The 15,622-nt window shown below is 33.5% G+C and overlaps 1 protein-coding gene across 1 annotated transcript; it reads left to right on the forward strand.

Annotated features, from left to right (window-relative positions):
* Positions 1-1,952: 1,952 nt before the first annotated feature.
* LOC128244775 (uncharacterized) lies at positions 1,953-9,984 on the forward strand. Its single transcript, XM_052962854.1, has 5 exons — positions 1,953-1,979; positions 3,385-3,438; positions 3,701-3,739; positions 3,964-4,099; positions 9,729-9,984. Exons 1-5 carry the CDS (start codon positions 1,961-1,963, stop codon positions 9,910-9,912), a joined length of 432 nt encoding a protein of 143 aa, XP_052818814.1. The 5' UTR covers positions 1,953-1,960; the 3' UTR covers positions 9,913-9,984.
* Positions 9,985-15,622: the final 5,638 nt, after the last annotated feature.

The raw sequence follows: 15,622 nt of genomic DNA on the forward strand, positions 1-15,622 counted from the left end.
TCATAACTCGTGGCCCAATCCCATTGCATGCTTAATGTCGCTATAAATATTGTGTTTAAATTTACATTGATATTCTCATTGTCAAATGTGTTCTCATGCAATAAAATATTATTAAATCAACGGCATTAAAAAAGCTCAACTGATATCCTAGTTAAGGGCAAGTAATTCAGTTAACATGAATATTTAGTGTAATGTTACCTCAAATAATTGTTCCACAATATTTTCGTTGTGGTTAAAACATGGCCTTGACATTCATGAAAAAAAACAACAACGGATTTTAGAAGCAATTGTAGATTTTTGGTATATATATACAGTAGACACTCACTAAGCTGGAACTCCACAAAACCGGAAGCCTTGGGATACCGGACTTTTTTCAGAGTCTCGGTTTTCACATTCTATTTTCAATATAAAAAATCCCTACAAAGCCGGAACCCCGGAATTCCGGATACCGGACAAAAAATCGAGAAAATTTGTTAGTTGTCAACGTAATTTTATGTATATATGTTCACGTCGACAACCTGTATATATATATGTGTAAATATATATAATGGTATATATACCTTAACGTATAACGGTTGGTTAACAAAAAAAACACATCTAATATGTCATTATTCATTTTATCTTTACTAAACTTTAGAACAATGAAATGCACCACTGCCTGTGACTAAGTTATGAAAGTTTAACATTTTAATTGGACTAAGCCTTCAAGTGGATGGGGTAAGTTTAAATTTATTTTCGCCACATTAGACCACAGAATTGGAAAGGAATATGGAAATACAAACAGGAAGTGAGCTAACGCTGATGTTTACGCCAACACGTAAGCGTTACATCAGTGTTAGCTAACGCTTCCGCCGATAGATTTTTGAACAACAGGATAACGCTGATGTCGTAAGTTAACGTTAACACTAACGGTTAACGCTTACATGTCAGCGTAAGCGTAAGTATTTTAACGAAAGTTTTGAACAACCGGGCCCAAATGTATATCACCTCTCCAACATAAATGACGCAACACCAATGGATCAGGACATGTCACGCGGTGACCCAATATTTTTCCATATTGGTTAACCAAATTTATATCGTACCAAAATGGCGTCTATTTTCCTATTCCGATTAATATTCCGATGAATAAATGAAACCTATTAAAGAGTAAATAGGATGTCGACGTGATACATACGTTACGGGGTTAGTAGGTGACCCGCATTTGGATTAACGGGGCGCAGGAAACCATGTATTTGGACTCGAGCGTTTTGTTTTCCTTTGCCCCGTATATCCCATATCGGATCACTTACTAATCCCGTAGCTTGAAATTGTATTTCTTTCCCGTTTAATTCACTTTTTTATACAATGATTTAATAATGTTCATATTATAGCAGTGCATATATTACCCTTTATTAGTGTGTATAACTGTGAAGTAACGAAGGAGTTATCTCTGGAATCATTCTCTATGTCTGGCTGTACTTGAATGAATGTATTCATTAATATGATTATTTTGTTTTTACTGACTTCCAAGTTGATTTTATCTTTGCTGAGACAAGCACATTAAAACAGGCCTTTATTTATACATATTAGGACCAGTGTTAGTCTGAGATATCGGAAACCAGTATTTGCCCCAAATTTTGTCCACAGACCGATCCAAGACAGAAGTACATTTAACGATATCAAAATGATGTGATCCCTGCAAATGTATGTGTTGTCAAGCTTGCGAAGTCTTGGCGATGTGAGTCTCATCGAATGTTTTTTTCTAACAAGCTTATGATGGCGATATTGACCGCAGTACTCGTCCATAAAGTTTACATTGTTTCAATGCATTGTATCTATATACATTTGACCATTTATTCCCTTATCTGGTATCATGTACATATCTGTTTTCGGCAAGTTACAATAAGAGATAAGAAAGTGTACAGCTTTGAATTTATTTATTTCTCCAAGTGACCATATTGCCATACCGCTTATTCTGGTCATGTTCGGATTAATCGTTCGTACGTAAAACGTTTGATATGTATTTATATAGATATCTTCATAAAAAGAATTAAACTTTCATTGACCTGTACTGTATTTAGATGTTAAAGGGACTGTACTCATTACGATAAAACAGCGGAAACAAAGAAAATTGTCGAAAACTGACATAACCTTGGTATCGATGTGTACAATGCATTACAACTTACTATCTGAAGTACCACATAGTTTACAATTAATTTATTTTTAACGTTTTTTTTCGTATTTTTCCATTAAAAAATATTACTAGTTATGTCTTCCTAGTAGAATTCATTCCTTATGCGTGATTTGCTAGTCCATGTTATCATGTGATAAGACCATGAGAGGTATATAGTTAAATATTCCATGTAGAGTAACCTTCGTAGCACAGTGGATACAGCACTGGACTGCAATTTTTGCGACACCGGTTCAAACCCGGTCTCCAAATCGATTCGGTATGTGTTTCAACAATTATGATATCAAAGAGTAAACATTTCATTAAATAATTGTCCTGAGATTTGTTACAAAAAACCTGGTGTACAGTCCCTTTAATAGCCAGGAGGGAAATATTGGCCCCTAAAAAGCAATACAAGATATGTTGCTCGACCAAACCAATATTACTCCTCGGCTGTTAGACAACGGTTCATATTCATTCTTACTTGTTTGTCTGTCGAACGATTCCTGTCATTATCGTAGCTTTTTGACGACGGCGTCGACGGCGTCGGAGTTGTATTGCATCTGTTTAGCCGTTTAGCCGTAGCCATAACTCGAAACCCTTTCAAGGTAAATAATGATAAAAAAATCTTGTAAAGGTTAATATGTCTTCAGAACAATAAAACACCCGCAAAGCAACGCCCATAACTCTGGCTTTAATAATTGTTGACTTATGTCTGTTGTTCGACTACACTCCATAGATGAGCGTAGGTGTTCCGTCGACAGCGTTTTTGTTGTTTATTTTATTTTATTCAATTATTAATTTACAGCTTTGGTTAACTTTGTGTCGTGTGGTAGGGTAATGAAATCACTTGTTTCCGGAATTTGTTTGTACGAAAAATAAATTCAATATATTGTTTATTTCAACAATTGTTTCCTTTATATTAATGTGTGGACTTGCACTTTTTTAGAAAATAATGGTAAGGTCATTACCATTTGTCTGATTGGTCTAAAGATAATGATATTTGAATGTTGTGTCGCTTTGAACTGAATTATTGAATATACGAGAATAGTTCACTCGTTTGTTTCAAAATCTGGTTAAATTAAGATTCTTTATTTTCAGCGATACTGTTCTTGTCCCGCTAATGTTCGTTTTGAGACATTTGAATACAAATTGGTTTTTTTTGTTTTTGTTGTTTAGAAATATTAAGTGAGTATGCTAATGTTGTGTATGTGTACATTTTTCTGATCATGCAGCGTGGTTGTTCCTTGTGAGTGGTTTGGTAGCATCGAAAGCGGTCCAAATGGAAGGTTTGTAAACCATTGCTTAGCAAATTCCTGTAATGCGTCATGCACGTTTCGATATGGCATACCACTGCTATAGAGGTCGATTTCTGCCCATTCTTCTCATTTGACAAAGGGGCATAATTCAATTAGATAATGGAAAAAGGGATTGGAGTTGCTTCACATATACTCATGATGACAATCATGTAGCGAATTGCATTTAAATAATTTTACTTAATTAATTAATAATTATAAACATCATAAACCTTACACATCTCGCTTACTTCAGACACCCAGAGTCGCTCGGTGCCCATTGCAACTACACATAGTAAGACTTAAGTTAAATTTAATCACTTTAAAGGGATGAGGTAAATTATTTTAAATATTATTGTTTTGCAAATACAGAAACGTAGAGTCAAAATTTTACTTTTATTGTTCATTGTAATGTGAATATGTATTTACATCTTTATTTTTAATGCACTGGTTTATTCCAAAACATTACCTGCACATTTTGTGGTTCAGTTATTAATGAAAATGAAATGTACATTTAAGGGTCATGTTTTGTCTGCGCGGGACCATTGGCAATTTGTGAGAACCTTATCAAATCCGTTACCTGCCCTGTAGACAAACAGTTTTGCATAAATGAGCTGACAAACCGCGAAGATACCTTGAGAACAGTAGATAGAAGGTACGTAGGGCTTATCATAACATTGTCGTTACTGTGTGTCCGCTATTTGTTCCTTTTTCTTTCTTACATCCCCAGTAGCCTTAAATGTATCAAATGGGTGCCAATGGTTACCGAACGTTAACAATCATACATATTAGTAGAATTTGACGCCGCCTTGTAGAATTTAGAACATAGTTATTTTTCGTTTAAGTTTGCAATTTGTTTGTTGCCTACATAAATATACTTTGCCAGCGTTTCTCTGTTACCAACCCCTTTCCCGAATCTTTATAATAACTGAATGATAATCTCAAACACATTATAAATCAACAGTTTATCTATATTGTTTCATATTTTCAGAATATCAAAAACTAATCACGCACGCGCAAAAAAACAAAACACACACACACGCACACACACGCACGCACGCACACACGCACCCACACACGCACACACATACACACTCACACTTCCCCTTTACTTATTGATGATTTTTCTATATGTGGTTGTGTAAAAAAGGAATCTATACTATTTATATGCATTCTGGTTCTGTATATAATCGGTCTCTTAATTATCTTAAAATTATTATTATTTTAATACATTCCATTTGAGAGTGTGGTAATGATATCTATCGTTACGGTTGCGATATTTCCTTCATTTTTTGTCTAAGAGTTAAGTATTGTAAAAAGGCATTGAATGATGGGATAGTGTTTCGGTATTTCATTGAGAATATATAAAATTTCATTAAGAAAATTACATATTGGTGTGTGTTTAAATTTGATATGGATACCGAAAAATACTATTTCTTTCGTTATAACGATATTTATCGATCGTTGTTTAATAAAGTCATTAAAGGCACTCCATGGTGGTTTAACTTTCTGACAGTTCCAAAATAAGTGATCAATTGTCTTGATTTGTATGCTACAAAAGTTAGAATTTTTTATTCTATATGTATTTTTGGGTATTATTCTTAGTAAAAATTTATATAGAAAACTTCGTAATGATGTATCATTCGAGCTTATATAAATTGTTTTATATAAAAAAAATCCATCCGATATTTTCTATATTCGGGAATGTTAGTTGCCATTTAGTTTCTGATGATGGCTTGATTTTGTTTTTTGTTGTGTCGAATACAGAAACTTATTTGTTTATTTCGATTCCTTTATTTTATCTGTAATTATTTTGGGTCTGTTTTGATTGATATTCTCGAATTTATTCTTCGTTTTTAAATGAATTGGAATACAATTAACTAGTGTCAAATATTTTAGAAATTGTTTTTATTTGTGTCGTATAAGGCCACAACAAATTGATCATTTGTTCTACGGATTTTGCCCAAAAAACGTAGGAGCGAGCGAGCGAAAAAAAAATTAAAATACTTTTTTTTAAATTTAAGGCAATTCAGAGGCGAGCGCAAGGCGAAAAATAAAATAAAAATTAAAAAGTTTATTTCTTACTAAATTTATCATGCAATATGTCAAGAAATGCTTTTTAATTGCAAACATAGGTTCTTAGTTTAAATATAAATGAAAAGGTTTTGATTGTATCACATGAAAATCTGTCTCAATATATAACAAATGGCAATAAGATCCAGTGCTTTACTATTACTTAAGACACTGCCGATTAAATTGCGGGACAACACAATTGAAGCAGTATTAAACAAATCTGCAAATGTGGCACCGGTCATTATATTAGAGCAGGTGGTGGAATAAAGATGTTTCCCTTTCAAGACCTCGCCTTTACCACGAACCAATGGTTTATAGGTCCGTGCCTTGAAAAAAAAATCATGACACCCTCCATAGCTTCAATGCCCGTAAGAAACAGGCCACTTTAATAACAGGCCACTTTACTACAAATCTACAAATCGATCAAAGAAAACAAGTGGATAAGAACAAAGAATTGAGAAAATTAAAACAGTCATTTTACTTATAAAAGGTTTTATTTTCTGATTTTACTGATGTTATTTTTATACTGTACATGTATGTGTAATGCACTAGTCAATTGTAACCACGACCCCCAAGGTCCGGGGAATAGAGGGGACTTTGACTTTCGGTCCAGCCAACCCCGGGGGGGGGGGCATGGTTACAATTGAATGGTGCATAAATACAGACTGTTTCTGAAACATTTACAAGTCCTTCTATTTTTAACAATTACGAGTATAAAACTGAGAAATGCATTTTAGAATTTAAAAAATAACTCACGAAAACATGTTCATTTGTTGTAAGTCGAGTGTCCGTGTATTTTAATATAAGTTTTGCACTCAAAATCTGATTAAGTTATTATTTAACACTAAATTTTGAGTACAAAACAATGAATTACTTAAAACACACATAAATAATTATTGCCTTCGACGCTGTGAAACTGTTGTTGTTTACTGAAGACTATAATCCATTGACTATGACACTGATTTTCAATTAAAAATGTGTATTTTTATATGTGTACGAAAACTGAAAGTATCCTGCAAATTAATACCGGAAATAGATAACAACGGTGCGTCCTGCAAAATATTCCCGACAAAAAAGACTGTCAACAAATATCGGCTGTTTTGCGGTTACCCGGACCTGATTTTGTCCTGACACGAGAAAAGTTTGCTCGCGGAGAATGTAAAGCATGGAAATACCTTCAAAAAAGGCGAAGTCGACGCTGCAGGTTCAAATTTTAAGTAAAAAAACTTCAGATAATAGAGGAAATTCAGAAGTAAAAAAATTAAAAAATATGCGCGGCCAAATAGTAAGTGCGGGCGCAAAAAAAAGTTTTTTTTATTTTTTTTTCGTTTTTCGAATTTTAGGTGCGGCAAATCCGACGAACAAATGATCAATTTGTTGTGGCCTAAGGGTTTTTTTTTTCTTCAAAACTGTAAAACTCATTTACCCTGTAGTCGTATATGTGTTCGAAGAATTGTATGCCTTTTTGACACAATTCTTTAAAATATAGTGTGTGGCCGTTTTGGTTTATCTCTTTGTTATTCCAAATTATTGTTTTACTAACATTTATTTTCGACTTTTCTTCATAAAATGTGGTTTTTATTTTTAACCAGGATTTTAGTACATCATTTAGGAAAGTTCTTTCTGGTTTTATGTAATTTATAACTGTTTGATCAAAATCTGATTCTAGTATAGTAGTTCATGACCGTAGTTGTTTAGTTTTCTATGAAAGAATACTTTCCAGTCTCCGTTATTTGACGGGTCTATATATCTTTTTATCCATAATGATTAAATTGAGTTCAAAAATGATTCTATATCTGTAAGCTTAAGTCCATCGTGTACATAGTCTTGGTAAAGGATAATTCTTTTTATTTTATCCGGTTTTCCATCCCATATAAAATCAAAAATGTATTTTTTATATCATCTATCATTTGTTTAGTTGGATTAGCTAGAACAGTAAATGGATAAATGAGCTTAGGTAAAGCAAACATTTTAATTCCCATCAGTGTCAGTTTTCTATGCTGCCATTGTTTTAATACGTTTCTAACTTCTTGAATTTTTTATCAATATTTCTTGTAATATTTGCATTTCTGTCACTTGTAAATGTAATTCCTAAAGTGGTAGCATAATCAGATGTCCATACAAATGTTTTGGTATTACGAAATTGTATATTTGAGTTTTTTTAATGATCCCACCCTCATAATAATTGATATATTGGTGTTCAGGTTTAGGCCTGAGCATTTTGAGAACATTTCTAGGGTTTGTACGAGTGTTTCAAAGGATTTTTTGTCACCATTATTGAAAAATGTTGAATCATCGGCAAAAAAGGTTTGCTTTATAATTTTGTCATTAATTTTAATTCCTTTTATGTCGTCGTTTAGTGCAATATAGTTAGATAGTGTTTGTGAGCAAATTATAAACAATGTAGCCGACAATGGGCAGCGCTGTCGAACGCCTTTTTCGAGTCCAAATGACTGCGATATGTGTCCATTATTATGTCAGACTCTGAATGTTGTTGTAGAATAGAGTTACCCGTTTTAAATCATCTGGCCCAAACTTTAATGATTTTATGCATTCAAGGATAAAACTGTGGTTTAAACTGTAAAAAACTTTAGCAAAGTCGGCAAAAAATAAAAGTCCTGTTTTTTTGTTTTCTTGTAAATATTCTATGATTTAAAAAATTACCCTAACGTTTTCTCCTTTATATCTACCGTTAACAAACCCAGATTGTTCATGACTTATAATTGATGGTAACACTGTTTTTATTCGACTGTTTAGGGATTTAGTTGCTATTTTATAATCTACGTTTAGTAAAGAAATGGGTCTCCAGTTAGTAAGTTCATAAAGGTCCTTATTTAGTTTCGGTAAAAGTGTTATTAATCCCTGTTTCTGAAGTTGTGTTAAATGTCCAGTATTGAATTAGTAGTTAAATGATTTAATAAGGTGTTGCTGTATGTCTTTCCAAAAGGTTTTATAAAATTCTGCAGTTAATCCATCAGAGCCCGGGCTTTTATTGTTTTGCATATCTTTAAGGGCTAGTTCACATTCGTAACTGGTCAGAAGGCATTCACATGCATGTTTTTCATCTTCGTTAAGTGTTCTGTAAGGGTTTTCTAGAAAGGGTTCCATGTTTTCTTTTTTTCTTTGTTTATCTGTAGAGTATAATTTTGTGTAATATCGCACTTCCTCGTTTAAGATTTTTTCTATACCTGTTGTTCTCTCGTTTTTAACCTTAAAAGTTTTTATTGATTTTCCTTCAGCGCGTTTCTTCTCAAGGTTGGCAAACTATTTCGTGTTCTTTTCGTTGTGTTCAGCGTGAATTGATTTAGCTCTTAATATTATACCGTTAATTTGTGTTATTTCATCTAGTTTTTGTTTTTTAGTTAAGATCATTTCAGATATTTGATCAATTTCATTTTTGTTATTCGTATTGAGTTTTGTTTCTAATGCTTGTATTTCATTATGTAGTTTTGTTTTTTCATTATTTTTAATCTTTTTAAGATGAGTTGTAAACTTGATTGTTTCATTCCTTATTGAACCCTTTATCAGTTCCCAAAGCGTATTTGCATTGCATTCGGTGTTATTACTAACCGTTTCTTTTATGCAGGTTTTTATGCTGATTTGATAAATTTGGTCTAAAAAGACAGAGTTATTTATTTTGAAATACCCCGGGCCTCGTTTTATCTTCGACGTGTTTAAACTAATTGATACCAGTGAGTGGTCTGTTTTATAGCCGGGCTTTATAGTGGTTTCTTCTAAAATGTTTATTAAATCATCAGAAACTAAGAAATAGTCAAGTCTACAGTGGATGTGAGGTTTTGTTTTGAGTGCCAAGTATATTGTAATTAATAGTTGTAAAACTAAAGTACTGGAAAGTTACAAAATACAACAACTTTTCTAAAAGTGTCCAACTGTTGTCTTTTAAGCCGTTGACTTTGAACGGCATTTGTTATTAATATCAAAATAGAAGGTTTTCTGCAGCAATAGTATCACCTGGTATTAAGCAGGCTCTAGTGTTATATTGAAACGAGTGTCTTGACCAGCTATGATGCTGGCAATTGCTACATATTGGCCAATATTGATAGTACACTTGTATCATTTATTGTTTGGATATGTTAAACAAGCTTAATTGCTTATATTGATCCTCAATATCGTATCTGCTTAATTAGTTTCGCAGAACTAAACATTACATAAATGCATTTGGTGTTTTGAGGAGTTTTATTTCAATTCAGATGTGGCACTCAACAGGAATGTCATGACCGCTGGTTAAATGGGACTTCATCGAGCGACAGGTGTGCTAACTTCGACCAACATTTCGTTTACACAAGCCAGTTCACATGCGACTATTGTTGTACATCGGATAACTGCAACCTTCAAGTCAATCCCACTGACCAATTCAATCCCGCATTGGGCTAAGAGTTACAGCATTGCTCGTTTTTCCTGTCACCACAGCATTTGTATTCGTTGAATGTAACACGATGACCTCTAAAAAAATATGTCTTCTGTCCTATATATCCCAACAGAGCACGTTTCTCGTTAAGCTAGTTTGCTTTCGCTTCGACTTTCACTGGCCACTTTAAGGCGATAACCACATTATTCATATTGAATTGTAATTGGTTTCTATGATTGTGAGCGTTATGTCATTAACGGTACGCCTTAATTTGCATAAAAAGAGACAATATACTCTACGTTAATCTTTCCGTATTAATTGGCCGAATAGTGAATAGATATTTGTGTTCATATTTAAGCTTGCCGAGGAGATATAGTTTTTTTTTCCAGAAATTATACCCGTATACGATATCTTAGTGATGAAACGATAATCGAGTAAAATCGATATATCATCGCTGACAATGCTTTGTCGGCGACAATCGATAGTGCTTGTCCTAAATCGATGTCGCTAATGTTACTTCCGGTAACTACGTATTTTTTGTTTAGGTAAAAGTCGAGTTAATGTCAATATTTGTTTCTTGTAAATTCTCGTTGAAGTCATTTTAACATGGGAGGTCACTCTCTTGCACAAATGCGTTGAATGTAAACACTTTTTGCTTAAAAACTTACAAACTCTCCCAAAATTACAAATTGTTTTTATTTGTTTACATATTTCATAAAACCTTCTTCAATAACCTGTTTCTATGGTGTAGTGGGTCCGGTCTTACCTGCAAATACCGGTGATCCCGGCTCATTGCATTCTGTTTTTAAAACCTTTGTTGGTATCGTTTGTAATTAATTAATTTACCTTTTTTTGTGAACGTTTTATGAAATTAAGGTTTTCTGATGAAATGTTCAATATAAAAGTTTATTAAATGTTAAGCTGGTTCACAAATGTGTAATATGGTTTTACATGGATAACATGTTAGGATTACTTTCTTGATGCGGTGTGCATCATTTTGCAATTAATGTGCAATTATTAAGCATGTGTTGTGTTGTTATGTGTTTTCGTTAAGTTATTAAAGACAGAAAAGGTTATGGAAATTTTCTCACTGTTGCAAATCACACTTACTGATTCCAGGTTTAACAAATTAAATGATCATGATGAAAATATGTATAAAGAATGTATTGCTTACTGATATTATGAACTTTCGATTATTGTACGATAGTAAATCATAATGCTTGGTCCGATTCGATTCGATTATCGATTGCAAATGGAGTCCGATTTTCAAACACTACGATATCTTAATAACTATGTAGACGTGTTGATTGGATTGACAGTTGTACACTTGAGCAATATTTTACTGAACATGATTTGCTGTTGATCCTGTCCATGGGGGTTTATTGTATAAATACAAACTGGTGACTTCAGTAATATATATAAGTCTGGGTATTCAGTTATATGTGGTCACTTCGCTTGATGCATCACTAGTCTATACATATTTAATTATTCTGAATATTACCATGTAAAACATGGGTATTGAACAAGACCAATGGCGAGCATCCATCGGATTGTACTACGCTAAAAGAAATTGGGTAACTAGGTAAAACACTTACACTTGGTCACCAATTACTATTGTCTTAGATTTTATCCTCACCTTAAAGCAGAGGGTTGTGCGTATAGTTAATCAACTTGTCTTGTTTTCACAAATTTCTAAAGATTTGTTTCATTCAACATTATACCACTGTTGAATAATGCATTCATTGACCTTACTACACTCAGCGGGGAAATGAGTCTGTAATTGCAGACGTCCCGAGGGTCGTTCTTTTAAAAATGCACTGACATGAGCGAGTTTCCATTGGCGAGGTGCTTTCCCCCTGTACGCAACGAGTATTTAAAAAGATTTGCAAGCGCAGTCGACAGTCCTTTTGAGATTTCAGGAACAAAAGCTTTACCGTTTTTGCAATACGAAGGCAATCTTCAACTTCAATTGAGTCACTTCATTAGAAGATAGGTAAAAAGAGTTGGGGTTATCTATCTGTGCTGGAAGGAACTTGGTGATTGGTACTTTCGAGACTGTTTTGTGATTAGAAAAAGGTGTTTAGAAAGTTTGATTTGTCCAATATGTCTTCATACAGCTTATTGTATTGTCCGTGTTACGGAGTTTTGCGTAGCGTTGATGTTTTTATGTGTTTCCAGAAATCTGAGGATTTGTTTGATGAATCAAGCAGTGCTTCTGCGACTTTGATAAAATTATATTGTTTTGATGAGCGTTTAAGTAGTTTTGTTATATTTCGTATGCGTTTTAGGTGGACATGTCTGAAGGGATGTTTGTTTGTTTTGTTAGTGTGTAAGTTCTCTTCCTGCTGCAAATAGTTTAAGCGTCAACTCGAAATGATTGGTCTGTTTAAAGCAAAAATGTTTAAGAAACAAGTGAGTGTTTCACAGTCTTTTATAAACAAAGTATACTGAACGCTTTCTTATTAGTGCGTCATTTTAAAGAACATTTTCTGTCAATAAATAAAGATGACGCGTAACACAAATATTCGCCGATGAAAGCTCAAATTCTAATACTCAAGCAAATAAAACATATTTCATGTGGAAGTGTGTACCTTTCGAAAGCTGCTATATATTTCTGCTCAATTTCTGACATATTTTCAGTGGCTTGGTTTAAAAATACGCTTTGCGTACAGATCATCTGGTTGAAATAGCAATTTAAAATACGTAACGATCTATAATATAGCTTTAACTGTACGCTACATAATTAATTAATATTAACTTCAAAATAAAACTAAATACTTCATAACATGACCGAAGTAAATTAAATCATGAGCAAATTATGTTAATGGTTGTGTATGCCATTTATAAATCAGTTCCAATTATAAATAAACACTGCCTCCTATGTTTTTAACCTCTAGTGACTATAGAATAACTACTTAAGTATGAGTTATGCATTGTTCATATGATGACGGTACGATCAATTTCAATAGTCTATCATTTTATAATATGTATTCCCACTTTAAACAATTTTGATGATTATTTTCGTGCGGAATTAAGGAGGATACTGTTGCAAATGGTATATCAATCTACACTAAACAAGTAATATATCTGTTTTTCCTCAGCGTGACGTCTGTTACAGTGTGCTGACGTTTCGACGTAACGTATCTATCATGATGGTATTACATCGTTTTCAAAGTGGCATAATTTATGTATTAAAAGGGAAACTTATGTCATAGCTGGAGATCCACCGGCATCCCATACGTAAAAATAAAGCCTAATTATGAAGTCACATTTTGAGTAAAAAGCATTCATTTCTCGCCAGACTGTTTTTCGACGTTCGGGTGTCTTGCTTTCTGAAGAGTTAAGTTTCTCCAAGTTACAAATAAAATCCTTTATCAAATCGGTACCCCTGGGCACTCGTGCGGTGCCCGTGCGATGTTCTATACAAAGTGTCAATGGGTTAACGTCTAATACAAACGTGTATTTAAATCCAATTATGTTTCCACTTCCTGCAATTAGAGGATTTCTATGCAGCAACGAGCAAACATGGGTCGAGCGTTATCGTTTGGCATCTTACCGAAGCATATGTACCAGTAGCCCCTTAAAATGTACTAACACGTTTACGATAACTAACAAACATATCAAAAGCGATAACAGGTGCCTTGTCCTGTGTCATGTTAACAAATTTACGTCGTATGTGAATATGTTATTATATTAAAAATAAAGCTAAACAAATACATGTTTCCAATTGATCATGTGTGTATTGACAGCACTAAATGCGAACGGTTGTATTTGCACTCATTTCACAAGAATTTCTTAAATAAGGGGTTATTCATAGTGAGAAAACAGTAAAATCCCAGGTAACGACACTCGCATTAAGCCTTTCATGAAACGCTACTACTGGTGACTTACATTAATCAACACAGCGGTTCCTTCCCTTTATGTATGTACATTGATATCATCCCGCATACAGTGTCGACACACAACTGAAATATTTCCGGATTGTTGTATCTCTTCAAATAGTTCTTAAAGACAATGGTTTCCCCATTAAGGTAACATTTGTACATTGCATAATTATATGTATTTACAAGTCTACACTTTTCAGAAACTTTGCTGTAACTCATTGTAACTAATGTAACTGCATAACTCTGATCATATGTCGACCTGAAAACTCGATTTTTGATGAAAAATTTCGATGTAACCGATGTAACCAGTTGTAACCAATGTAACCGCGTAACCCGCTATTTCAGATAGAAAAAAACACTTTTTCAAACTTTTCAAAAACTTTGATGTAACTCATTGTAACTAATGTAACTGCATAACTCTGATCATATGTCGACCTGAAAACTCGATTTTTGATGAAAATTTTCGATGTAACCGATGTAACCAGTTGTAACCAATGTAACCGCGTAACCCGCTATTTGAGATAGAAAAAAACACTTTTTCAAACTTTTCAGAAACTTTGCTGTAACTCATTGTAACTAATGTAACTGCATAACTCTGATCATATGTCGACCTGAAAATTCGATTTTTGATGAAAATTTCGATGTAACCGATGTAACCAGTTGTAACCAATGTAACCGCGTAACCCGCAATTTCAGATAGAAAAAAAACACTTTTTCAAACTTTTCAGAAACTTTGCTGTAACTCATTGTAACTAATGTAACTGCATAACTCTGATCATATGTCGACCTGAAAACTCGATTTTTGATGTTGAAATTTGAAATTTTCGATGTAACCGATGTAACCGGTTGTAACCAATGTAACCGCGTAACCCACTATTTCAGATAGAAAAAAACACTTTTTCAAACTTTTCAGAAACTTTGCTGTAACTCATTGTAACTAATGTAACTGCATAACTCTGATCATATGTCGACCTGAAAACTCGATTTTTGATGTTGAACTTTGAAAATTTTCGATGTAACCGATGTAACCAGTTGTAACCAATGTAACCGCGTAACCCGCTATTTCAGATAGAAAAAAACAACACTTTTTCAAACTTTTCAGAAACTTTGCTGTAACTCATTGTAACTAATGTAACTGCATAACTCTGATCATATGTCGACCTGAAAACTCGATTTTTGATGTTGAAATTTGAACATTTTCGATGTAACCGATGTAACCGGTTGTAACCAATTGTAACAGCGTAACCCGCTATTTCAGATAGAAAAAAACACTTTTTCAAACTTTTCAGAAACTTTGATGTAACTCATTGTAACTAATGTAACTGCATAACTCTGATCATATGTCGACCTGAAAACTCGATTTTTGATGTTGAACTTTGAAATTTTTCGATGTAACCGATGTAACCAGTTGTAACCAATGTAACCGCGTAACCCGCTATTTCAGATAGAAAACAACACTTTTTCAAACTTTTCAGAAACTTTGCTGTAACTCATTGTAACTTATGTAACTGCATAACTCTGATCATATGTCGACCTGAAAACTCGATTTTTGATGAAAATTTTCGATGTAACCGATGTAACCAGTTTTAACCAATGTAACCGCGTAACCCGCAATTTCATATAGAAAAAAAACACTTTTTCAAACTTTTCAGAAACTTTGCTGTAACTCATTGTAACTAATGTAACTGCATAACTCTGATCATATGTCGACCAGAAAACTCGATTTTTGATGTTGAAATTTGAAAATTTTCGATGTAACCGATGTAACCAGTTGTAACCAATGTAACCGCGTAACCCGCTATTTGGGATAGAAAAAAACACTTTTTCAAACTTTTCAGAAACTTTGCTGTAA

Source organism: Mya arenaria, chromosome 8, assembly GCF_026914265.1.
Source record: "Mya arenaria isolate MELC-2E11 chromosome 8, ASM2691426v1".
Taxonomy (NCBI): Eukaryota; Metazoa; Mollusca; class Bivalvia; order Myida; family Myidae; genus Mya; species Mya arenaria.